Source organism: Lissotriton helveticus, chromosome 3_1, assembly GCF_964261635.1.
Source record: "Lissotriton helveticus chromosome 3_1, aLisHel1.1, whole genome shotgun sequence".
Lineage (NCBI taxonomy): Eukaryota > Metazoa > Chordata > Amphibia > Caudata > Salamandridae > Lissotriton > Lissotriton helveticus.
The window spans coordinates 441,661,020-441,688,689 of NC_136061.1; the positions used below are offsets into that span (position 1 = coordinate 441,661,020).

Here is a 27,670-nt window from a genome sequence, read left to right on the forward strand (position 1 = left end):
AACCTGGAGGATCCTACAAGAAGCGACAATTATAATGCATCTAAGTAGCACATCAAACCTCTCATGGACGCTTTTCCTAGAAAGGAATAAAACATATCAGCAAGTACTTATCAGTCTAACAAAGAACCTCAAAGAACACAGCCTTTAGTCGTTTGTGACAAGCCTTTCTTCTTGTGAATGCGGGTCGGCTGCGACCCAGATCAGAGCATCAAAAGTGTTATGGAAGTCCACCTCTGCAAGAAAATTCAGTACAGTGAAGGGACTCTCCGCCGCATTAACAGGCTTGTAAATATGGCTCACGAAGAATAATGCAGGCTTGTAAATATGGCTCACGAAGAATAATGCAATGAGGCACATTCAGAAAGGGGGCCAACAGGGCCAGTCACAGTTAACCCCGGGGGAGGGGCGACCTCGGGCCTCACTCGGCCTACCGCCCTCCTCCCCAGGGGGTTACCTCTATTCTTCGGCCCTCCGGGGCCCTTGCGTAGTCGATGGTGAGGGAAAGGGGTGTTCGACACTTCCAGGGCCTCACTCGGCCCAGCACTGTGCCGGATTGGCTTCGGGCACCAGGCGCCGGGGCCAGAGCGAGATCAGGGGGGAAGGCTCCACCGGGGGCTCTCTGGCTCCACGTCCCCCTCGGAGGGGAGACACGGCTTTCCCCAAGCGCCGGGCCTTGTCAGCGGGGCCCGGTGGGAACAGCCAATGGCGAGGCAGCTTGGGTGGAGGCGCGGCCGATGACGCGGCGGCGCTCACGTGACGGGCTCCAAGTAGGCTTCGGGCCTAGCGCGGTCTGTCAGTTTCAATGCGGCGGCCCTCTCCTGGCACCGAGGGCCGCCGAGGGGGCAAACATGGCCCTGGACACAGCGTAAAGGTGGGCAGCCCCTCAGAGGCGTCGCGTGGGCGGCGCTGATGCCGCGGTGACGAGGGGGCTTACCCAGGCGGCCAGGTACAGCGCTTGGCGGCGCTTCTCAGCGCTAAGCGCCGGCAGGGCAGGAAGGCAATTTCGACGATTCCTGACAGGGCAGGCAAGATCTGACACCGTGCTGGGCAGGAGGGCAGAGTACAGCGCTCCACAAGTTAGTCAGTCAGATCTGCAGGCAGGATAGGGCAATTTATAGCGCTTGTCATTCAGTTCAGACAGGGGGAGACAGGTAGGCCCAGCTGAAGGCAGGGAATGCGCAGTGCAGCTCAGTCCAGTACCTGGTCTCATGAAGTAGGTTTCTTGGCGCTTGGATGATTCTGCGCCCTTAGTTGCTTGTTTCTTGAAGTTGAAGAGGGGGGGGGTGAATGAGTTGAAGGCTTGAAGAATTTCTCCGCAGTCACTACAGATGGGCCCTGGGGTTCCCTACCACTGGGCCAGATCAGGGGGCTAGCTTTGGACACCTCACTGAGCTTAAGAGGCAGCACCTAAATCCTGTCACTCCCAGTAGCATAGGTTCCTCACTAGGCCCTCCCGCCTAAAACTCCTGCGTGGGTTCCCCAGGTCAGTGATGCCCCAACTGACTGGAAAAAGTTCCCTCCCTGGCTTATATATGCCCAGGTCAGGTGACCACTCTCTAAGGCGGGAAAAGTCAGGTCCGCCTTCCTTCTGGAAGGTTCCAGGAGCTTCCCCACTCTAACTATGGACAGGGGCTGGGTGGCTGGTGTTGCAACAATGTATGGGGACCCAGCCTGCTCCTGGCAACTAGGGTGCTACACTAAAAAGACCACGCTGCAGTAGCAGGGGCCAGTGGCAGCCATGTTGAAAGTAGAGAGCACCTGCACCCTAACATAGGTTAGCTGTGAAAAGGTGCCCGAAGACCTAAGGGCCAACAAAAAAATAGGTGGAAAAAATGAGGCCAGGGCAAAAAAATCACCAGGAAAGACCACCCTAGGGCTGACAGGTCTAACAGTCAGTATTTAACCTCTTTTTTTAAATTGCGCTAGGGGTTGAGTCAAATGTCGCTCCGTGAAATGTGCGGCCCGGCCCAGGAGCGTCAGAGGTAGCGTACGTCAGTATTTAACCTCTTTTTTAAATCGCGCTAGGGGTTGAGTCAAATTTCGCTCCGTGAATTGTGCATGGTCATCCGTCACATATATTCCCAGGTATTTAAACCCATTTGGGACTTTTTGGAGAGGGCACCCTCTCGGCATCTGTGGCGGGAGACCTCGAAGGACATACACCGTGCTTAATCTCTAACTAATTCCTCTGTTATTATACACGGGCGGGCGCACTCAGTCAACAATGGCGCCCGCAGTTTAAAGACCCTCATTCATCCCCATTGCGCCCCCGGGTGCTGCACTTTTTTCTCTGACATCTTTTATACCCTGGATGCTTGCCGTAGACGCAGTCTCGCTGTTCTTGCAGCCGGAGTCGGGTGGTGGGAGAAACTGAGGACAGATATGGGCGGCAATAAACTCTCATCAAGGCTCCTTGTTTTTTAGACTTAGCTCCTGGGCGTGTTAGGGACCCAGAGGCCGGTCGGGAAGACATTCCCCCCCACATAGCAGGCGGGAGCCAGATAGACGGAGGAGGCGCCACCACCCGACCCAGGAGAAGCCACGGCTGCCCTCAGCATCTGGCAGAATGAAGAAGGACGTAGGGATTCTTTTTGTAAAGGGCATCTCTGTCGCTCACAATAACAGGGCACTCTCCCGGCGCCCCCCCTGGGGATCACTGTAACAGGTGACTAAATAGGAAGTAGTCACGAGAGCCTTTCACTTTACTCACAGTCACTGTGTTAATGATCCATTACAAAACCATTTCCGTAGTGTTCAATGGAAATGTGCGTGTAGTGAGTGGGTGGCAAGTTGTGTGCCGGAGTGTCCTTGGATGAGAGCGCCTTGAAGAGTCTGCACAAAGCCGTGTTGGTGCGGGTCTAGGCTAGATACATAAACAACGGCTTTGGGGCAAAATATGCCAGGCACAGACAACTGTCTAACTTGCAGTTTGTTTAACCCTGTGGGGTGAGGGGAGGTCGCGCGGCGCCGCCATGCTCGTGACGGACCCACTCTGTCACAAGCCCCGGGCGCGCTGTTCTGATAACTGAGTGGTTCCGTCACGGCCCCGCCCGCTCATCAATTCAGCCGCACAGGCGCGGAATTGATGCAGCGTCGGCGGAGCGGCCGCCCCGTGACGGAACCACTCCGTCATTAGCACAGCGCGCTCGTGACGGAGTGGTTCCATCACAGAACGGGTTAAGGTGAAGTGGTGACCTTTCACTTACTGAAACAAGCATTTCATTACAGGAACGGGGAACCTTCTGCTTTTGTGTGTTTCTGTGTACTTAATGTCAGAGTGCTAGGAGCCTGTAAGTGTGCACTCAAGTGCTAAATTAAACCCTTAACTCCAGAAACAGATCTCAGGACGTTGTGGATGGTTTTATGTGTATGGTTCTTCAGTGCATTTGTTGGAACCTTAAACGGTCTCCTGTGAGTCTTTGAGTGTTTTCGTTGGTGCTCTGGTGCAGTCGGGGCTGACCACCTGTCCTCCTGTACACTTAATCCTTGCTTGAAAGGGAACACGTATAGCCTGTGATCTGTTTTTAGCACAGGCTGTTTTCACCAGAACAAAGCTCCTTATTCAACCCTGTTAACAGGAATGTTTATTTTGATTATTCAGAAGGACCTCTTACAATGCACATTTAACTTATGTGATGTTCATTTCTCTGATGCCTGCGCCATTTACAGTCTTAATAGGTTTGATGAAATCTGAATAGGATACAGCTGAGGGGCATAGATTTTCTTTTTTCTAATCAAGAGTAAACTCGCATGGAGTCAGAGTTGTCAAAATGACACTGCCGTTACTCCTCACTCTGAACTATACAATGGCAAGGATATTCATCAGCAGTTTAATGATGAATATCGACAATCTGTTCTCTTCCATTATGCTCCCTTCATTGTACACACTTTTTTGTTTACGCTTTATTTAGGTTTTCAGCATACAAAAACTGGCTTGTACAGTCAACAGATTTAAAATAGGTACTACCCCATTATATATGTCACAACTTGTGTGCGTGTTGCCTGCTGCCCTCGTTTTGCAGTCTGGCGGTCTTTTTCACATTTGGGCGCATTTTAAAACGCCATGCGCTCACTAAAGCGCAACCGTGGGCGCTTCCATTATTTCAAAACCTGCTTGTTCTGTTGCTACGAATTACAACAAATGTAACTGGGAGCATCTGCTTGCAGTCTGAGAATGAGTGACTTCATTTCAGGGTCTCTCTCCTTTTAACATCTGCTCAAGGGCCAGCAAGTCTGTTTTTGATGCAGTAATGCTACTTTTGTGTTCAGTCTCTTCTGGAACCAGCTTGGTCAATTCTAGACACACCTTATTTACTATAAAATCTCCGCTGCATGTGGTGTTATGTCCCCTTTGTGTTTAAATAGCCATTAATAGCTTCTAAAGCTATCGATGATTTGGGCTCTTTCATTGTTACCCACAGGATTACTGACAGGTTGCATGCAGTGCTTAATTTGTGTCCATGGTTTCATGTAATGTGCATCACACTCATTTTTGGGACTGGAATTTACTTTACATCATCAGACTACAGCAAGAGAGCCACAAGCATTGACAAAACCAAACGTCTCACCTTTGATGTGCTGCGTGGCTAACATTTTTTTAAAAACTACTAAAGCTTTTGACGCTGCCCCCTGGGTCATTTTGTAAACCCACACACCACAAATGCGCACACCTTCGCAATTAGGCTGGTGATATATTTTTTTTCCTTTTAGTTACTGGTTCGAGTCGGATCATTAAATTAAAAGACTGTAAAACGTGCAAAAGTTAGTTAATTATTTAGTTTTCTTTTTAAAGTGATCGAGCTAAGAAACGGAAGCAACTTGGTTCGGTATGTGGGAAAGCAAAGCAAAACATGGGTGGGTGGGGGGTACATGATGAAGCATTACAGAGAGAATTGGGGCACGACAAAGCCACACGGGACGAGATACACAATCAACCATAGGAGGAGGGCTGGAGTTGAAAACAACACAGGAGTTGGTGTAAATCAAAATGCGGGGCCTGTTATACACTGGAACCACCCCCACTCCCTGCCAAGATGCCCAAATGGCAGTTCCCATAGCTATCTCGTTTGCAATGACAAGTATGTAGTTTAGCCAAACATCTATATCATGGAGATAGACATCTACTTGAATGCTATCTGAGCTAGAACCTCTCCCTCTAGAAAAGGGGGCCAGCAAGTTAAAAGCATCCTCCCTGGAGTGACAACTTCAAATGAATCAATTTGACATCCAAAGATGTTCGCCCCGGTTTGTGGCATCATCATAATATAGTGCTGAGAAATAATTGAACCAGTCCACAGAAAGGACATGATTCTAGGGCTCAAACCCTCTGTATGCTGTCCTCTGGCCACTAGCCTCCAAAACCGAAAGTCATCCTTAGATGCACATATCTCCATCAAATCGCGCCATCTCTTGTCGTCCCACTCTTTTTTTGCCCTGGCCAATGCCAACTTATACAATTTCCTAGTGGATGCTATCATAGGGGAGTTTTTTTGATTTCATGGCCTCATCTAATAAGTGCCTTGGCTTTCTGCGTTCGCTATTAAACGGGAAACGGCCACTACAACGCGGCCGTTTCCACGAAAACCTTAACCACGCATGCATTACAACGCATGCGTGGTTACAACAAAAGCCTTTACCACGCATACATTTACTACGAGGAACGTAGTAAAGGCATGTGTGGTAAAGGGTACAATTAAAAAAATGGGGGGATTGGGGGGGCTTCCCCCCCCCAAAAAAATACCTAACCTGAAGTCGAGATGTGCAGGCAATCGACAAAGTATAAGAGGAAACGGAAAGAAACTTCCGCTTCCTCTTTACGACGTATGACGTCACCACGGAAAAATACGTGGAGAAGGAGAAGCGTGGAAATACCATTCCGTTGTAGCGCATGCATGGTAAAGGCATGCGTTACAACGGAGTTCGTTGTAAGAACATACAACCCTATTAAACCAGCTACCCCTTCCACTATGGGCTGACGTTTTACTTACACATGGAGCTACAAAGTGAGTGGCAATATCCTCAAAGAACTTTCTATGCATCTCATTAACCTCATGTTTATCCTTTACATCTCTTCATTCTAGAAAATGTGTGCAGGAATTCTAGAATGTCATTCTTTATAGTAGTTTCTAACAAATTTGTTGCCATTTAGCGGTGTTAATCTGCTGTATGTTCGATGTTCCTTATTCTAGTAAGAGTGAGCTATGAACCCAAAACTTATTAAATAAAGGGTTGTGGTCACACTCTTCACTTTCTAGTACAGTCATGTTGTTAACATTTAACAATTTCAGATCAACCATTACATAATCAGTGTGACTTTTAGATCAATGGATGTTAAACATAATTGTCCCCTTACGGTCAGGTTTAGTCCTCCCATTTGTCGTTCGGATGCCAAATTTAATAGTGAGTGCCTTTAGCTGAAAGGCGGCCCATGTCCACCTTTTGACCAGGGCAATCTCCATTTTAGGGATAGCCCTTCTTTCATCCTTCTCTGCTGTGATTCCAACATCGTCCAAATCAAGGAGCTCAAACGTGGTGTTCAAATCAACAGCTAGAATCAGATTAACCCCAGGCTCTTTGTATCCAAGAATGCTTCTAGGAATTGGATTGTTGGCAAGGCAATCCCATCCATTTTCCCACAGGCGTAGATGTTCTAAAATGACACAATAGACTTCCTGCCACAGCTTACTTAAATACCTATTATATCCTCGCTATTGATTTTCAATTGTCACATTTTACAACTCAGGGAGGATTTAACCAATTTTATCAATCCACCTGCAGGTCTCCCCCTTTACTTGGCTTTGCCAGGATGAAATACATCCAAAAACCCTGTCTGTGTAGAGGGTCTGTACACAAAGTTTCTTGAAAGAAACATATATCAAAGTTATCAATAAAATGGCACCAATGTGGAAGTAGCAGCTTACCCTTGAGTCCTGCGACATTCCAAAGATTCATAAGGGTATTGATGAAAGGTCCTTATTGTTTTATGGGGTGGTGATTTTAATTTACGTACTTGTCCCCAGCCATCTAACAAGGTCTGTGCGATAGCTGCGATTGATAAAGGTGATGTTACTCAATTTTTATATACTGAATATGAGGACCTGTTAAATTATCTACTTTTTATATATAATCTGTCTTTCTGTAATGAGTTTGCTAATCCCCCATTTGAAGTAAAGTGTACTTTTAACGGTAGGGGTTTGAATAGTCTTGATTCTTTGTTTTTTCCTTTACGTTACTCCAAGTTGGTTTTAGGCTTTTCCATCTATGACCCTGCAACCAGTGATCGCTTTCCACAAAGTGCAGCTCTGAATATTAATAAATACCTTTTCAACAGAGGGACACTCAACGTGTGTCAACTGTGGTGAACAGTGAGATCTCTTGGCGCAGCAGGCATGCCTTCAGATGGTCTCTGGTCTATCCTAATACCGTTCTAGAACAGTTCATTTCCAAACAGATGGCGGCCTTTGATACCTGTTTAGATGAGTATGCAGCTGCTGATAAAATCAATATGGCCTTTAAGCTAATATAATTTTTTTATTACTGAAGGCCTTACTGTCAATGGTAATACAGTCGGATCAGAGAATCGCAGTTGGTTTGACACTACTTGCTCGAAGGCATTGAGAAGTTTTCAGCTAGCACTAGACAAACAACAAAGGTCTATCCATGAAGTGCAGGAGTGTAGACTTGCCTATCAAACATCTTAAAAAGACCCTGAAGGAGGAGACTTGGAACCAACTACTAAAGACTTGCTTGTCAAAAGATAATATAACCTTCTGGCGTATCATAAATTCTCCCTTTTTAGGGCTCGGCTATAACGCGCTGAAAAGCGCATTCTCGCCAGAGAACTATTGTCGACGTCTCAGCAGTCTGAGAACACCGAAGTGAGACAAGACCTGGCCGCGCGCAGCATTTCCCCATAGGATAACGTTGTGCGCGCGGCCAGGTCTTGTCTCCAGAGCATGCCAATGCAGCCCGGATCGCGACGCGCGCCTGCTGGTATGCAAGGGGAGTCTGCATACCAGCGCGCGGCGCTGATAACACACACATGGCTGCCCTTTCAAGCAGGCTTCCTTTCTTCATCCGCCGCCTACGCTGGTAACGTTAAGCCTTTGAAGTTAGCTGCAGGCTCCTGGACTCGGGTACTGTGTTTTCTTGTATTTCTTTTATTTTAATATAATCGCGGCACCCGCCTGCGTCCCCCCGTGCATGCGCCTGTCTGAGCCCCCTCTCAAGGAACCGGGGTCGAGGAGGACCGAGGAACGGATGTTTTTGGGCGGCGGAGAGGGCCGACAGCAGAGGGGCCAAGAAGCAGAGGTGTCCGTGGGAGAGAGCTTCGCCCACGAGGTGCCGCGGCTTGACTTGACCTCTCTCTCTGGAGACACCAACCGGGAAGGTAAGATTTTAGAAGCTTTATCGAAATGGGGCATTAACTCGAGTGGTTTATAGCCCTTCCTCCTGCAGATGCACCTCGCATGCCCCTTACTTGTTCGAATCCCAGCTCAACCTTAAACAGCTGCGCGGTGGTACAGTGAGTGCACTTTAGGTAATGAACACATCACGGAGGCTTACATCAATTATGGGTTAAATATTATTTTATGAGAGTCAGAATGGCCGCTTCATATTATCGATTCTGTTACGTTAAAACGATATAAAGCTTGTATTTGTATATACCGCAAGGCTGTAGGAAAAAAAACCTATGGCAAGATTGTGTTGGGACATAGTATGGGGCACCTTAGGAGAGAGGAAGCAATGGAAACGACTGCTAGGAGGCATCAGAATTACAAGAAAGGTGCCATTCAAGTTTTGAATAATGGCCATGTGGGAATTTTGGGGACATTGACTGAGCGGCTCGAGTCATACAGGGCCCAAGTCACAATTTGGCAGTAGTGACCATTCAGAAATCTTCTGCCATAAGATTACTCTGTTTGGAGCAAATGTTGCAATTTTCAGAGATTCAAAAAGAATCTCACGAGTATACCTAGAAATCTATGCTTGTTAACAATTTCCAGAATTCGCGCACAACAGTTCCGCCAAGTAAACAATTCTGGATGTGTATACATGACGCAAAGTGTATTTTGTTCCATCAGTTCCCTCCCCATTGTCTAAGTGTTTCCTTTCCATTTCAACTCCAGAAGTTCGCGTAGTTTTGGCATCGACAGGAATAAATGTGCATGCTTTTATTTTGAACGATTTCTGTGGCATTAAACACATATGTATGGATGTTCTTCTCATAAGAGTAAATTTTTTTACTGTTTTCAATGTGGTCAAATACATTGATGACACCTGCATGCTCACGTGAAATTAGGTCACTTCCATTCGAGCACATGACCTTGAAAGTTCAGCCTGTTCGTTCATTTGGTATAAGCATTTACTTCAACAAAAACGGCTTATTTTTCCATGGTAGAAAATTGACATTTCAAAACCAATGTCTGTTCATGTAGGGTGAACCGGCATGCTCAGCTACAGATGGTCATTTGTCTTAAGTAAATATTCTCACTCAGAAGTAACATTTACACAGATCCTTGTTTGGGCTCAGGCAAAGTGGCGCAGGAGTTTAACTTTTTGGAGTGGTGAATTAAACTGTTCTTTCGTGGGTTTGGCACCGTGCAATGGAGACGGACACAGGCACCACCACTCCCATGCACACACGGACACCACCACTCCCATGCACACACGGACACCACCACTCCCATGCACACACGGACACCACCACTGCCATGCACACACGGATACCACCACTGCCATGCACACACGGACACCACCACTGCCCTGCACACACGGACACCACCACTGCCCTGCACACACAGACACCACCACTGCCCTGCACACACAGACACCACCACTGCCCTGCACACACAGACACCACCACTGCCGTGCACACACGCACACCACCACTGCCGTGCACACACGCACACCACCACTGCCGTGCACACACGGACACCACCACTGCCATACACACACGGACACCACCACTGCCATACACACACGGACACCACCACTGCCATGCACACACGGACACCACCACTGCCATGCACACACGGACACCACCACTGCCATGCACACACGGACACCACCACTGCATGCACACACGGATACCACCACTGCCATGCACAAATGGACACCACCACTGCCATGCACACACAGACACCACCACTGCCGTACACACACGGACACCACCACTGCCGTGCACACACGCACACCACCACTGCCATGCACACACGGACACCACCACTGCCATACACACACGGACACCACCACTGCCATGCACACACGGACACCACCACTCCCATGCACACACGGACACCACCACTGCCATGCACACACGGACACCACCACTGCCATGCACACACGGACACCACCACTGCCATACACACACGGACACCACCACTGCCATGCACACACGGACACCACCACTCCCATGCACACACGGACACCACCACTGCCATGCAGACACGGACACCACCCGTGCTTAATTTGTAAAAAAAAAATGCCAGGGCTTTCATTGGTAAAAAATTAAGTGAAAGGGCACTCGTCAGGAGGCTACTGTAGTTTGGCATACACATTACGCGACTTTGAGCTATTGCCATTGTAAATGACAATGACTTTTATTTATGTTTTGGTTTTTAAAACATAAATAAAAGACCTTGTCATTTACAATGTCAAGACCTTAAACTTGCGTTCATTTACAATGCTAATAGCTCTAACTTTTGCAATGCCGAGACCGTTGCATTGTAAATGCTTGTTAATATAGCTGATAGCCCTTGCATGAAGATTGCCATCACAGAAGCCGAATGGCTCAATCATTTTACTACTCTTTATTCAAAACAGGAGGCTACTACCATGTCCCTCCATAGTTCCACCTCTACGAGTATTTCTTCTTAGACTTCCTCTAAATGTAATCAGGCATATCCTGACTTCTCCTTAGATGAGGTAGGTATGGCTCTAAAGGCGAGTGAAGGTGGTGAAGCACCGGGCCCTGATGGAATCCCCATTGACTTGTCTCAACCTTTGGGGTCTCCTTTTAACCCTACTTTTTAGAGCCTGTTGGAGCAAAGGTTTTTTACATAGCTGGCCCGAGTCACTTATAGTCCCCATATTTAAGAAAGGCAATTGTAACAGCCCAGCACAGTATAGCCCGATTACCTTGCTGGACTCACTAATTAAAGTGGCAGGACGCATTCTCTTAGGTAGATTGCAAGACTGGGCAGAATCCAATAGTGTTATTTCCGACCTTCGGTATGGGTTCCTCCCAGGCTTGAGGACTACTGAACAGGCTAACAATTTAAATCTACTTATAGGGAAATATGTGCTTATTAAAGAAGGGAGTTTGTTTTTAGCATTTGTAGATTTAACCTCTGCCTTCATTTTGTGGTACATGATAAACTATGGTTGGTAATGGTTAGTATGGGAGTAGACCACACTATTGTACATTTCCTCAGAGACTTATATGCAGACGGTAGGGGCAGAGAGTTTATGGCCTGAAAGGCGAATGCAGCCAATCATTTCGGATGGAAAGAGGAGTACGCCAAGGATGCCTACTCGCCCCATTTTTGTTTAATCTTTACCTTAATAGTTTAGGCACTACCCTTGCTAATAAGTGCACCGATTTAGCCCAAGTAGGACAGCACCCTATCCCGGCACTTTTATATTCCAATGACGCGGTACTAATGGCCTGTTCCACATTAGGATTGCAGCGAGTATAAGATGAATTTGCCCAGATTATGTGGGGTCTGGGCCTAAAAATAAACATCAATAAAACTTTCATCATAAAGCTCGGGAACAGGTCCTCAAACTGTCGAGACATATTTTTATAGAGGGCTCTAAGAGTCTATCTACACCTACATTTTTCTATTTAGGTATTTTATTTAACAAGATTGGAGTTGGTCCAATGCAATTAAGTCATGGAGGCTTCAATTTGTCAAAAGTACTACAGCTCTGCTGGACTTTGCCTAGAAACTGAGTATAAAACACCCGTGGGAAATGCTGTACATTTATATGGCCAACTGTAGACTGACTGCTATGTACGGATCCGAGCTCTGGGGATATGCTAATGTTGATTCACTAAAGCATGCAGAAAACGTATTCTTAAGGAATCTCTTTGCTCTTCCGAAAAGTAGCTCCACCTACATATGCCACTCCGAATTGGGAGTTTCATACCTTACTGATATGATTAAGGTCCAGCCAGTTTTGCTCTGGCACAAGATCTGATCCTCAGAACATGCCGTGCTTAATCGCTCTATTATAGAGGATTGCCTCGGCTCTAGAAATCGCTTGGCTCAGATTCGTATATGACTTTTTGGTCGACATTGGCCACTCTGAGTTTTTTGACCATCTAGAGCTTATTGGCAGCATTCAAAGGAAAGCTCTTAAACTAAAATGCTTATCCCTATTAGAGGATTTGAGGCTAACTGCTGAGATTATGAAACCATCAGTGCGGAAGAACCAGCACCATCTGCACAGATTAGTCCTGACTAGGTTTCGGCTGGATATATTTCATTAACAACTTTCCAAATATTATAACTGGGCCTCTGATCTCGAGTTATGCCCATGTGACAACGTTTCTAAGCAAAGCACTATTCATGTTCTGTTTTTTTGTTTGTTTTACACGGAGTTGACAAAAAGCTTTATTAAGCTGCTGCTAAAGCAACTTGGATTTGTGCAATGGCGCCCAGATTTTATCTATTTGCAAACGCTACCGAGCTTGTACATATGGGTTGCACTGTTGGGCTACTTATTGGCTGTTATAAGACGTAGTAAACAGTTGTAGAAATGTTATTGTTTTCAGGTCTACATTTGTTTCTACCCATTGAGTTTTTATTTTCTCTGTTTAGTGACCTGCTTTTATTATGTTTTTTTAACTGTGTGCTTTTAATTCAGTGATGGTTTTTTATGATACACTATGTGTTTTTTAATAAAGCCCTTTTTGATTGATTGATTAATTAAGTTATTGATGAAATGTGATTAAGCCGAGCACTGCTAAAGGGACAGATAAAGGAACAGTTTGTGTCCTCAGTGGAGACTTCTAGGGTACTTAAAGAAATGGTCCCTATCTGGAAATTAGCAGAAGATGTTAGTTCCCCCACATCGTGGGCCCTTCCTATGCAAATGGGGCTACTGTTCTCATAGGATATCTGCATGTCTTGGAGTATTAAAATCCTCTACAGGGTTTTCTGCCTTCTCAGCTAATACAGACTCCAACTTCTTCCTCACTCTGCACATTTTTTGCTCCCACCCCCTCCATGACACCGCCTAATCGCTATTACACTTACTTGTAACTTCACTAGCTCCTTTTATTTGGGGTTGATATTGAGGAAAAAATGCCCACGCCATTCCCAAGTCAATGATTAGTATCGAGCCCAGCCTTAACATCTGGCAAGTGGGCAGGTTCGCCAGGTGGCATTAGTGCCCTTCAGCCTATGTATTTAAACTATATACTTGAGTTTTTAGGGGGCAGGGCCGGATATTTAACATAACAAGGTCATTGATGATGTGCCTATCCCTAAACACAAGTTCGATTGTCTCAAAGGGTGTCGTGGCATTTGGAACATCTTCTAGCTCCCATGATGTCATCCCTAATAAATGAAAAGCATCTCCTTGTGTGTCTTATCCAGTGGGCTACTTTGTTTTTTAGTGACTCTTCGTCTTCGAAATTCGTAGGATCTAACAATTTGGAGACATTGACCATCACCAGTCTGAACTCTCCCTTAAGTTATGTGTATGTCTGTGCACGGGTGCTACTGCAGTAGCTGCTCTTACATTTCCAGACCTAGGCGTCGATGTCCCCTTTAGCATCAAGATCTGGTCCATTTTACCCATAAGAAGCCCAAGTGTCAATTTCAACTCTCCCACCTCAGCATTCAACTCCAAAAGAAGAGGGAGATAAGTGATTGTATTGGAGTTCAATAAAGTAGCCTGTATTGGGCCAGTCCCCAGTTTACTCCTATCTTTAGCAGTGTAAAAGTGCCCCACCCCCCATCCTCTTCCATCAGGGGAAAAACCTGATTTTGAGTTGCTTTCATGTTTCAGTATGCTAATTCACCACTAATCCTTTGTGGGTTCTGGAGTGGTGTGCTACTCGCCGAGGAGGCGCCTCAGCACCTCGTTCGGGGTAGCCAGTACTATTCTTCTCAATCCAAAAAGCTTACTTTCATATTTCACCATACTAATTCACCACTAATCGTTTATGGGTTCCGAAGTAGCATGCTACTCGCTGAAAAAGCATTTCAACACCTTTTCAGGGGTAGCAAGCGCTATATAAATGCAAACCTTTTTCCCTGTTCTATCTCTCCACTATCTTTCTCAATCTAAATAACTGACTAGCATATGCACCATTCATATTACTTTCATATTTCACTATACTAATTCACCACTAATGCTTTATGGGTTCTGGAGTAGAAAAAGATTTCTAAATCCTTTCCTCTTCTATCACTCCACTACCCTTTTCAAACCAAATAATAGATTAACATGTCCACCACTCAAATTAATGTCATATTTCACTATATTAATTCACCACTAATCCTTTACGGGTTCTGGAGTGGCGTGCTACTTGATGAAAAAGCGTTTTAACGCCTCTTCAGTGGTAGTAAGCACTATATAAATGCAATTACAGTACAATACAATACTATAGGTAACGCTAGGGGTAGCTCAACTACCCCTGATGTTTCTGATTGCACCAATCTTGAACATTGGATGGAGCGTGGAGTCACTGTTTTATGAAAGTAACTTAAAAATCTTTTGAGCTTCCTTTTTGGCTTTAGTGGTAACATCTTCATTTTTTGCAATGACAACCCCTATGGTAGACTCCACCTTCTCTTTTAGCTGATCTAGCTCGCTCAAGGTTTGGCTGTCAATTCGCCGAGTAGCTTTATTATACTTGGCAATTCCTTGTGCAGGTTCAACCACCTTACGTTTCCCCTTATTACCAAAGTAACCCTAGCACACAAAGAGGCAATTTTAATTCCTGATAATCAGACTCCAGACGAATTCCCCATTAAGTTGCAACAAAATGTAAGTAGGAAATTAACCCCACCCCCCTTCACCTCAACGAGAGTACACCCTGCTAAAGCCCTTGCTTCAACTTGGCCCGGGGTGCACTTACTTCTACTTATGGCTGGATAATTTAATTTTATGTGTCTTGGCATACAACCGCAGTATGCATTTACAAACACCCAACACCTGGTATAGTCAGTTAATATATATGCGTGACCACAACCAAGTGCCAATCAGACATAGTGGGTGCACACAGTTCAAAAACCTTGACATGCAGGAAAGTGAGCTAGATTTTTTGGCCCACAGGGTGCCTCTCAGTTGGAAAGTTAAATCAATAATACTGGTTAGTAGGTAGCTTCCTTGGGTTCCCTAAATGCACAGTCTGAGGCACAATCAGTCCCATGCGCTGTAGAACAATGCCCGTAGTATCTTTTTGGGACCCAAAGCTCACCACCCGCCGATTCACCACACGCTGCTCTCCTATAGAGTGCAGCTGCAGCCCGTGCAGGTAAGAGCAGTGGGGCCTGCTATTTGGGGGATTTTGACAGACGATGACTATTGAAAATTAAATAATTAATTTTCCCTTGTCATCGTCCGTCGAAATCCTCCACCAGCCAGCCCCACCGCTTTTACCTGCACGGGCCGCGGCTGCTCGAGTGTGAATATCAAATCAATCCCCATACGTAATGAGACAGCAAACAGAGAGGGTCAAGGCACAGGTTGAGAACAAAATAAGGCTTATCAATAAGGATGTCTTGTGCCTAGATCAAGAAGGGTGGCCTCTACTTGGCAATGATGGGTAAGGGCAGGCACGACCCGGGTGCGTCCTGTGCAGCGGGGAAGTCCAAATGTTTAAATAAGCTGCAGTGGGAACAGATCAGCAGAGTGCAAGGGATTGTAGGAGATGGAGTCCCCAGTGACCTTTCGGCATAGCAGCTTACCCACTGCAGTCCAAGCAGCATCCAGGCAGTGTTGGCACCAAGTCCACAGTGGCCCTGAGCATGAAACAAAAGGGCACTACTCCCCAGCTCCAGCCTATCAACCAGGCTCAGACTTCACTCGTCCCCTTGCCAAGGTTATCTCAATTTCTCCCTCTCAACCTATTCGGTAGACCTCCATCCTGCATTTTCCTTCCCTACACATCATTATTTTTTTTATTTTAACATTTTAAAGCAGCCTATGTCATTTGAAGGGACAGGGGTCCTTTTTAGGTCTCGCCTACACAGTGGGCAAGTGCTGCTTTGAAGTGACCTCTTGAATCACTCCGGACTTTTGAGGAAACTCGTGCATGTTTTGCACTGTTTCCAATGAGCACTCATGCATGTACAGCATTTACCTTGCAGGAGCAAGCAGTGGCCCCATCTTTTTCCAATTATCGCTCTCACGCTTTGGAAACAGATGGCACCACTGCTCGCTCCCGCAAGGTAAACGCTGTACATGGACTGAGCCTCGAAGCCGCGCCCCCGTACTCCACTGTGGCGTTGCCGGCCCCGCTCCACTCAAACCCCCTTGGCTGCCTTTGCTTTTCTACATTTCTTTGTGTCGTCATTTTTTCTCCTATGTCTCATACAGTGTTCACACTTATTCTATGACCCTCTCGCAGAGCCCCCCTACCCCCTCCCACACCCATCTATCCTCTTGACCACACCAGGACCACACCAGCTCCTCCCAGGACGGCAATTACAGGCTCACCCACAGCAGGCAAGTCGGGCGGCCAAAGTTAGTCCTCCCATGGAAGCCCCCAGGAGGTAAGCTGAGTTTAGCTGGGGGCAGCGCTCGCGCTTCGGTCTCTCTCCCTGTGGTTCCTGGCCCTCTCACGCTGTCTTCTCACCTCAGGGACCTGCCGTACGACTTCCGCTCACCTCAGGCCGCAGCAAATTCCCAGGCCAGTCATCTCTGCAGGTCCCGCCTCTACAGCCACCGCCAGTGGCCTGCTCATCAGGTGGGGGAGGAACGGGTCAGGGCGAGGTGTGGGGCCCCTACACAGACCACACAGCCACAGAGGAAGCCCCTAGGAGATATCACGCTCCAGCAGCAAGCCTGTGCACCTTCTTTCTCCCCCGGCTAGCCGTCATGGCCTTTGGCTCCCTCAACTCCACTTCTACGTCTTATTCCATGCGAGGACCCTACTACGGGAACCAAGGAGGCCCCTCGGTGTTCACCACCTCCAGCCATGTCTTTCGCAGAGTGTCCCCGCCGGTGCTCTTGGTTCCTTACAACACACTCTTAGCAGCTCGCGGCCCGACAGCCCCCACGCTCGGCCATGTTGAAAGACATCCTCGTAGTGCTCGAGGATGACTCCCTCTTAATCCTTCCCTTATCTGGGGTTGCCTGTTCTCCTCGGCACTCTTACATTGAGGGGAAGGCCAGACATCTCCCTCCGTTATTTCAGGTGGAGAGATCGGCTGCAATTGCCCAGGATGGATCCAGATGGCGGGGCTCCGCCGGGAGCACCGTACATGTGCATATGATCACATCAGTGCCCGAGCCATGCCCCCTCAACACAGCATGCACCGATGCAACCAAGATTGAGGCTTAATAATTTTGGCATTTCTTATTCCAGTGGACGTGAAAGAGCATTTTTTCAAAGTATTTTCTCACTGCCTTTAGTTGTGGACATTACTTGAGTGCGCTCGTCCCCAAACATGGTTGCAGGGTGCAGCAATCAAGTGTTGTGCTTATTCCTGTCTTTACATGGCTGCCTCAGTAGAGGAAAATAGAAAGTAAATCCTCTAGTTTGTGATATTCAGGTCTGTATTTAAACCTGATGGACAAAGCACATGTATTTTGTTGGTATGACGCTATGCGAAGATGTTGGGAGTTCTCTCTCCAAGACAGTGCCTATACTCGGAGTCTGTCCATGCGCATGTTAAATTATACCGATAAATTCTGAGCATGGAAACGTCTTTTGGAAAATAAGCATTGATCAGTTTTCATAATGAAAGCCTAGCATGTTCCCTTCATGGGAGGACTGCTCGCTATTAGTGTTCTGTTGAGTGGCAGCTTTTGCTGGATCTGTTTCTCAAGTGCAGCATGTGTTTGAAATGGGACAGCAGTGTGCTCCGACATAGTGCCAGGCTGAGATGAGGGTGTTCAACTTTTATATAAACCAAACTTATCAGGGCATAGTTACTCACACCCAAAAACATCCTAACAGGGCTTCATGCTACACACTTAATCGGGAAGTTCCGGTATGCAAACTTGTTCTTTCCTGTTTGCACCTGGGCTTTCAACCCTTGTTCAGTGTGCTTTTGTTACCGTGCTTGTATGGCCCTGAGATTGCTTTTCTTTTGATTTCTTGGCCTGTGCGTAAGATCCTCTCAATCTGGTGCGATGGAACTCACAACTTTGCATCGCCTTCCAGTCCCCTTAATATTACACACCGTGGATGAATCTGGCTTTCGCCATATCACCCAAAGGTGCAGGACTGCTTTATATAACCACCCACATACTTCACAATATATTCTCTTTCTCCAAAAATAATTCATAGCACTATTACGGAGTATCTTTAATTTGTATTGCACAGCTGCTCACCAACTTAACTTACCAAAAAATATATATATATTATTAATCACATGGTCACCCCACCGTCCCGACGACTCACTACCCTGGAACCTCACTACCTAGATATATCTGGACATCTCCAGGATCTGGTCACAGGTCCTGCTGAGTATACCTAACCCACATCGGCGTACATCGAACACAGGGGTAGCAGCAGAGGCGTAAGAGCATTTACATTCACATGTATCTGTGTTTATACCCATACCTCTGTATTGTTCTGGCTCCTCGATAGTGCATCTAACTAATTCAGGAAGACTTCTGTTGTTGTACATTGAATGATTCTGTGCTACAATAATAATACAAAATTACCACCCAAAAAAAACCATAGTGCTGCATGCAGCTTCTCCATGCACTTTGCCTGGGAGTGCATAAAAACGGTGCAGGCCTCAACCATAGAGAGGTGGTATGTTGTGCATTTAACCTCTAGTTTTGTCTTCCTTATTGCGTTCCGTTGTAAAGGGAGTTGTTAACCAGTGCTACGGCACAAATACCTTTGCTATGCCAACAACAGACCTTGGAACAGAAACTTCTGTTGTATGTTTGGAAAGGCAAAACATTAATTATTGTGTTATTCATTCGTGCTCTCAACGTCGTGCAAGCAATGGCAACACATGCGTTTATATAGTTGATAATTTTCTTAGTTTAACTTTTTTTGGGGGGATGAGCATTGACTTTTTTTGCATACTTTAGGAGTTGTTTATTTAAATGCTCCATCTCGTCTTCCGTTCTTCTTCCTTGCCCCTCTCTCTCCATCACCCTCCCATGTTCCGATGTTGCTTAACAAACTTCCTTTTTCCATTTCCCGCGTTCCGGTGTTGTTGCTCATCATTCTCCTCCCACCCCTTCCCCGCGGGGGAAGGGATGAGGGGGTCGCGCGTGGCGACGCAGTGCTCGTTAAGAGCTCAGCTTGTCACGCTGCACAGTGGAGCTTTGCTCATGACGAGCTCAGCTCGTCACGACTCCGCCCACTCAATGGAACGCCCCGCACAGGAGGGGAATTATCCCCGCGTGGGCGTTCCGAGGCGGTTATGACGAGCTCTGCTCTTCGTGAGCACAGCTCCACTGTGCCTCTTGATGAGCTGAGCTCTTTATGAGCGTCCAACGGGTTAATTGATCTGATGCGTAGGGCCTGCTTTTTCTGTCCTCTATGAGCACTACCCTCTCCATCGTAAAAATAACATTGTAAACAGGACAATCCCTTCACTTCTTATACGTAATGAGTGTCCAACAGCCCACGAGGGCAAACATCAAGTTCATAATTATAACATGTTTATTTTCATAGTCAAAATTAATTGTGTTGTTTTTGCTAAAGGCTTCGCTATATATTTTCTCTCGCGTTCTGTTGGAACTTTGAGTTGTAAATCAGTGCTTAAGCAAAAATGACTTTAAAGGTGCATGGCTAAACACTTAAAAGGTCCCAAAGGCCAGACCGATTGACTATGCCAATGCTTGTTCAAAATGTTGACAGACAGAGGCGACATCAGGGGGGGCACTCAGTGGTCCCCAGGCCCACTGTATATTCTCCTTGAGGTCCCCTGACACAGTTTCCAAAGGGGAAGCTGATCGATTGAGACAGCTACCACTTTGTGAATCAGTAATCACTCCAACTTGGGTTATATTAACTGATAAATAGTTTTGCTTCAATTATGGTTACAAAGCAGTTCTATGCTCCTGTGTTAATCGCTAATAATGAGGGGCGGGGGGGACGTTTCACGAACCCTCCTATTTGCGATTTCGGGAAAGGGTTGCATAAGTTGTTTTGTACATTTTATAAAGGTGGTTTGTGGTGGGAAAAGCCTGTGTTTTTGCTAGTCACAGGCTTCTCGACAACTAAACACTTTTATAGGTCAAGTCCTTAATTTTATGCTGAGAGTTTGTTGAGGCGTTTAATTAGCACCTCCAAGTTTTATTTTCTGACACCAAGAAAGAATACATATTAAACTGAAGAATTAAGAAAAATGTGCTCTATTCGTTCTCTCCATAAATCTTCCTGGAAATTGTTCATAAGGACTCCTGTAAAGGTCCTCGTCCTTGTCTGATTTCCCATAGATGCCCATATCCAAATGCCCATTAATGCTTAGCCCAGCCCCCTGTTTTCTTTAAGCCTTGCTCCTGACTGTAATTATTTGTTAATTTGCATTTTATTTTTTACTCTGAAGCCAAATGCTGGGTGCCTTCTCCCATACACAGTTCCATCACTGGTTTTTGGACTCACCTTCTTCCACATATCTGTTCCCGGTCCCCTTTTTACACATTGAAGACTGACTTCCAATCCTTTTTTCATTCGAGCATTGATGCACAGCGCAAACCCCATTTTTCTTATTGCCTTTTCCTTGACATTGGAAGCTGATATTTTTTTCCTCCTATTCTTACTTTTACTCACCCTCTATTCTGCACTCTTCCATACTTCCTTTAGAGAATCTACCCGGCACAATTTTGTCCAGTCCCTTCGTGTTTAGGAGGCATTGGCAATCCACACTTTTAGCTTCCTCCTCCAATGTTTTTTTTTAGTTTTGTTTGCATTCGTTTGGCCATTACATGAAAATTAAACCAGCACCACATTACCCACTATTTTGAACTCCTATGCATACATCTTCTTATTTGAGCATAATGATTATCTGTGTTTTTAACCATGCAGAGCAGTTGAGCCCTAAACCACTTTTTTACTGCTTTCAAAGGTCCATGAACAGGAGTTTGAGAAAATGAAGATGGAAGACAGAATTGCGTTCCTCAAATCCCACATCTTTGCTCAGGATACTGCTCAGATTCCAGACGTGCAACCTTCTGAACAACACCTAGAACTATAATAAAGTTTTGGTTGTGGGATTCTCTGCCTTACCTTATCTGGAAGCTCGAGAGCTGGTGTGGACACTGAAGAGATGCCCAAGGCACAGTTTACCTCCCATCCCTGCTGGCATTTTCGTGCAAGAAACATACATTTTCTTGATGCCCTTATTGCCAGAGATAACATTACATCACTTTAATGTTTTTACCTTGAAAGAACCTGTTTTATTTCAAACATCCCAAATATTTTCTGTGGGTACCCTCGTTGTCAGTGAAAGTTTACTCTGTAACCCAACAATTAAGAAGTACTTTGTCTACAACTGTAGAATATTTTGTATTGGTTTTGCTCTTGATTTTGGTTTCTGTTCATGCAGATAATAACATAACAGCTGTTCCATGCATGCATGCATGCATACATTGGCAATAGAATCTTTGTATAATATCGCAGGTTGTTGGAACATTTTTGCTGTGTAAGAAACGTCACCACCACCAGTCCAGGCCCAAACAAATGTGTGCTGCTTCCTTTAATTTCCATAACTGTTTTAACTGTTGTTCTCGCCCACTCCAATGTGTCCCATAAATGATGCGCACTCTCCGGCTCCCCGCCCCATTCCATACCCCAGACTGAAGAATGTATGGCCCAGAATTCAACAGATTATCCAGCTTGCTTTGAGTGTTAGTCAGTGTTCCCTGAAAGCTGCGCGCGCACCTCTGTGCCACCAAGCACGCAGTATCTGGTGTGAAGCGCTCACATCCTGGGAAAGCATTTGCGCCGCACGCTTTTAAATCGTGAGCGGTGCAAAAAACTGTAATTTGCTGATTGCGGGAAGCCTGTGCACGCATGGGCTCCTGCGCTTGCCGCATTTCTTTATTAATGGAGCAAGACTGGGGACTGTTTGTGGGCCTTAGTGAAAATATTTGTTGTTAATTGCAGCACCGTCATGCGCTGCAATTAACAAATATTTTCACAATGGCCCACAATCAGCCTCAGCCGCGCTCTATTAGGAGAAGAAATGCAGCAAGTCCAAAAGCACGACGTGTGCTTTGCATGTCGTGGTTTTGGACTTGATGCATGTCGTGTCTTAATGAAACACAACTGAGGGCTGATTGTAGGCCATTGTGAAGATATTTATATTAATTGCAGCGTATGATGGTGCTGAAATTACCAGCAATACTTTCACAAATGCCCACAATCAGCCAGCAACTGTATTCTGTTAGGAAAAGAAATGCAGAAAGTCCAAAAGCACGATGTGTGCTTCACACGTCGTGCTTTTGGAATTGATGCATGTCTTTTCTTAATGAAGCACGACTGCGGCTGATTGTAGACAACTGTGAAGATATTTATGTTAATTGCAGCGCATGGTGGTACTGCAATTAACAGGAATACTTTCACAAATGCCCACAATCAGCCCACAGCCGCGCTCTATTAAGAAAGGAAATGCAGGAAGCCCAACAGCACGACCTGTAAAGCACACGTCATGCTTTTGCACTTGATGCATGTCTTTTTTCAATAGAGAGCGGATGCAAGTTGATTGTGCTGATTTTTTGTGTTACCCTGTGTATTGTTAGATCAATCATGCGTCTCTATATTGAGTCATCAATTTCTATACACTTCGTGTCAACATGGAATACCTGCAGAATAAAACAGAGACTTGATTTCTTAATTCAATGCGTGGGCTTTATTCTGCACAAGATGATCTTTGATTCTATTTGTTTCTTCCTATGAATGTGTAGGTCTAAATAGAAACATGCACGTTTACTTAGAAAAATGTTTTATGTGTGTGTTTGATTATGCAATGCCCACTAATCACCTTTATTTAATTGTATTGACTGCCACCATAATGTTTCAGAATTCTCTCTAGCATCCTTACCAGGGAAGGGGAAAGTCGAAAGGGTAGGACTACAAAGTGAAGGGGGTCCCTGTGAAATTGATATTCAAAATGTGTGATCTCTTGGTAGTCCAGTACCTTATACCAACCTTGAAGTGAACTGTTCTCCATGGTGTCATTCTAAACAGCAAACCTTTCATTCTTGTGATCTCTCCAAGACTTTAGAATAATAGCACTCTGCTTTTCCTCAATGTGATGCTATTGTTCCGCAATATGTGAATTTGAGGTGGCCCACAGTTCGGTTCTCTTCTGAGATTTTTACCGTTGGCAGCCAGTGGTCCATTAGCCGAAGAAGTCTTGGACATGCATTAACATGGATTATTGGTAAGTAAATGGGAAAGACCTTACATCAGTCTGGCCTCAAACAGTGAGCTGATAATCAGGGAAAGAAGAGACTCGGACCCAAATAAAGCTTGGTAGGAATGGAAGAATCAGTCTGAAGATGGTATCGCAAGACTAGCGCTTCTCTAAGCACCGCTGATGTGTACCTGTCAGAAACCATGTGTTTCTTTGTACTATTTGGGTGTCACCTCTCTTCCTCCCATATTCAACTTGGATTTTGTGAAAGTATTTAGCTGCCAAGGTTTGCTATGTGTGACATTTTCATAACTTAAGTTTAATTATGAGTGACATTTCAACAACATTGAGTCACACTTTCTCGCAAGAAAAATCAAGCAATAAAGATTAGGGAAACATAAATTATATCAGAAATTACACCCATTTCAGCAACCAGAAACTAAGAAGTTACTGAATTAAAGTGCACCAGCGGCAGGCAGCTGAATATTGAGCAGAGTCATGCTGCATGACTGCATCGTTCTTAGATTCAGTACACGAAAGGCAGGGGGGAAGGCAGCTCAGAATGAATGAGGCATTGATGTTATTTATAATAACAGAGTACGGAGTTCCTCAGTGGGTCATGGAACACAGTGGAAGGGGATGTGAGACGAAAGGTTGGTCTGAAGTCCTCTATGGAGGGGAATTCCTCCTTCCGTAACTAGGGTTGCACCGGCGTGGGGTAGGTGAACCACTGTGCTTTTTTCTGGAGCAGACACAACATTACGTGTGTCCTTTTCCTGCTGCTACTGATGAGGCACGATCTTACATAGTTGAGGCTAGCTTCTTATCTGCGGGTACAGTTCCTGTAGAACCACTGTATGGTATGTAGTTGCACTCATTATCACTAGTTGTAGATAGTTTTTCACTTACGGTCCTGAGGAATCGCCACAGATCATTTCGAGAAACATGTCGACCACCTAGGAGTAGAGCACATTTCCGACACATTATAGACAGATTGTCAAATCTCCTGTATTCTTTTTAACCAGGCTAGGATCCTCCCTGAATAAAGTTATTTAGAAGAATCTCACCCCTGTTTTCCTCTGCATATTCCACTATTACATCTACACGTACTATGCCCCTTAGACCCACGGCACCTATACTGCAAGGAACAAAAGATCTCCGCTGAAGAGCCCCTTAATGGGTGCCCGTCTGGTATTGCAGCGCCGACCCGATGAGGAGCAGGCCCATATGATGAAGCATGACACCTAGCTTGCTGGGTGTGTGAGAGCCCTAGTTCCGAAAGGAGGAATTCCCCTCCATAGAGAACTTCCGACCAAACTTTCATCTCACATCCCCTTCCATTGTGTTGCATGACCCACTGAGGAATTCCGTGCTCTATTTTTTCACAGTATATTAGGGCATGTACGTTTGGACCTCCCCAAAAGCCCACTGTCCCCCTTCTTTCGACTGGGATTTATTAATAACAGCCATGGCAAGATAGCCGAACTACTAAAACACAGATGCCTTGGCCAGCTTTTTCCCTCACTGGGCCCCCTGGATGCTCCCTGCTGCCCTCAATTAAACAGTCAAGTCAGGATAAAGAGCAGTAGTGTGGCTCCCATGGCCGCTCTTTCCCAAATGGGACCCGGCCTAAAACAGAAGGATGTGAGGCTCCGACAAGAATAACATGGACCCAAGCTGCAATAGTGTCAACAGTGGTGCAATAGCTGCAACATTGGTGAACTCATTTCTTGCCTGTTCGGTGATTTATTATTATTATTTTTTTTGGTATGCATGGGGAGTTTAATTGGTTTGCCCAGATCACAGGACTTTAGGCTGACCAGAGACTCAAAACCCATCTACTAAGTCGGCAGCTCGAGCATTAAGCCACAGCCTCTACCACAAGAACGCTAGCATTTTCAATATTATATGCAACAAACAACAATTGACAAAGCTAAGAGTCCTGGTTTCTTGTAGGTGTAATAGTACTTGTATCATATATCTGGATGCAATGGCAGAAGAAGAAAATATCAATGGGGTGGCACACTATTCTAAGCACAGATTTTTCGCTTAATTGCTTTTAAGCCATGCCCTTAATTGCATCGGTCACGCCTCTTCGATAAACCGCCCAACTTAAAGCCCTAGTCTACACGCACGGTCGGGTTCTTGGCGCACATAGCCTTGGCTGCAGCACACAGAGACCTTACTCTGCCGCGCATAGAGGAAATAAATTAGAGGGAACATTGGTGTTAGTTAATAAAAGCTGTCACAGACTGTGGTCCAGATGCCCACTCTGGTCATCTCGTTTGTGACTGTTTTCGCTCCCCTACCCCGGTATCTCTAGTTCCAAAGGCCTTGAGAACTTCCAGCAATAGGGTCTCTATGGGCTACCTACAAAGTCCTCTCTTCTCTTCCTTCCAGAGCGCCGCCCCTTCTGCTGTGGCCCAGTTCCCCATAGCACTCTTCCACCTGCTGTCTGCAGACCTCCAACGTAATGCTATGTCCCTTTGGGCTACTGCAAGGGCCCGTTCTAAGAATCTGTTGACCACTTTCTTTTCTGGTCTTCACAGATATAATCCAGGCAGGCAAATTTCTGTTGTGAGTATACCTGGTCTGCTGAGTGTGCGCTCTATATCCTTCACCACTCTAGCCCACAACTGTCTGTTTTCAGATGTAGACACATAATTTGTCTGCAGGGTTGACTACTATAACTATGAAAATGTTGATTCGCTCATACAATGCTTTTTTAATTTGAATTGTCTCTGCAAATGAATTTAACTGTATAAAGGCTGCTCCAGCACAAATAAACTTGCTCCATTTTTGGATGAAATGCCTGATGTGAGGAAACTGTATGTTTGAGGCATATGAGCTGCAGAATTCATACTTTTGCATAGATTGCCATCTGGTGTTGGGCTCGGATGCTTGCACCTTATTGTTGTCTTGGAAGAAGTCTTTGTAGTCACAAGATAGGTGACTCCTCCCTTGGACGATAGTGCGCATGGGCATCGACTCCATCCTTAGATTGTTTCTTTCCTCCATCGAGTTCGGATGTAACTTCAGTGCTCCGGTTCAGTACCGTGTTTCCAGACCCCTTTGACACGCAAAACACCACAAATCTACAGATAACTCAAGAATCCCCCAGTTCCGGTCGTTGATGCGGGCCGATGTGCCTATCAACGCCATTTGGGCCTACGGCTAATGGAAAGGACTCCATTTAAAAAATGCCCCCAGCGTTGCAACGCCCGTGCAGCAATCCATTCGTGCCGTCTTGCCGTCGTGGAAGATTGAGTCTCCTCGCCCTGCCGATTATGCCTGGATCAGATCAGACACCCGCCGAGCAAGCGTCAAATGGGCCCAGTACTCTACACTCTCCGACGGATCCATGGCCCACGGAGCATCCATATAGATACCATCGACTAGTTAGCGATTACCACACGGGTTGAGTCTCCCGGCACCTGCTACTTTCCAAACTCAGTGAAGCACTGCTAGATTGGCCTCGCACTGCCTTCCGGTTGCGACATACGCACTGTTTCCAACCCTTTCAGTCCTGAAGATGATCCCAAATCCCACGGATCGAAACGCCGTCGACTCATCAGCAAGATCCTAGGCGCCCCTTACACTGTGGTTCTCTAAAAAATGACAAATGGAAAATAACTCTTCGAAATCATTTGGAAACCACTCTGTTTTTATTCACTGTATATATCTATGCACCAACACTTTGCGCCGCCCACGCTGATCACTCTGTCACTTGTGTCGCCGTAGTGCTATTCACCTCTTCACTTGTGCACCTTGTACTACCTCGGGTTGTTATTCTTGAATTGTATATTACAGTGCTGATATTTAACTGTAAATTGTTTTTGCCCACTTTTTTGATAAAATGTTGAGTAAAATGATGCCTTGAGCACATGTGACAATCATCTAGAGTCTCCTTGTTCCTCCTTGGATAATGCTGTATTCATAGCCTCACTAACTGCCTTCCAATCATACCAGTTGGGATACTGTTTTGTTTATATAACTCTTTACCCCAATCCCAACAAGGTTGATGGGTTACTACTCCTGTATATTTATAAAATAAAGGTGTCATTAAACAATCTCTAGACCTCTTCAAAGTCCCTGTCGGGACCAGGATTCTCAATCCTCAGATTGATAAAAAATATAAACCCGCCCCTAATGAT

General features: G+C 45.7%; 1 protein-coding gene across 6 annotated transcripts in view; it reads left to right on the top strand.

Moving 5' to 3' along the window:
• Positions 1–22,994, top strand: part of FASTKD2 (FAST kinase domains 2) — a 328,458-nt gene extending 305,464 nt beyond the window's left edge. For 3 of the 6 annotated variants that reach the window (XM_078680305.1, XM_078680303.1, XM_078680304.1), the window contains exon 12: positions 21,225–22,994. In XM_078680305.1, the coding sequence (XP_078536431.1) occupies positions 21,225–21,353 (129 nt within the window). In that variant the 3' untranslated portion in view covers positions 21,354–22,994. The remainder of the gene's footprint in view (positions 1–21,224) is intronic. The other 3 variants (XR_013608646.1, XR_013608644.1, XR_013608645.1) reach the window with 2 other exon arrangements.
• Positions 22,995–27,670: the final 4,676 nt, after the last annotated feature.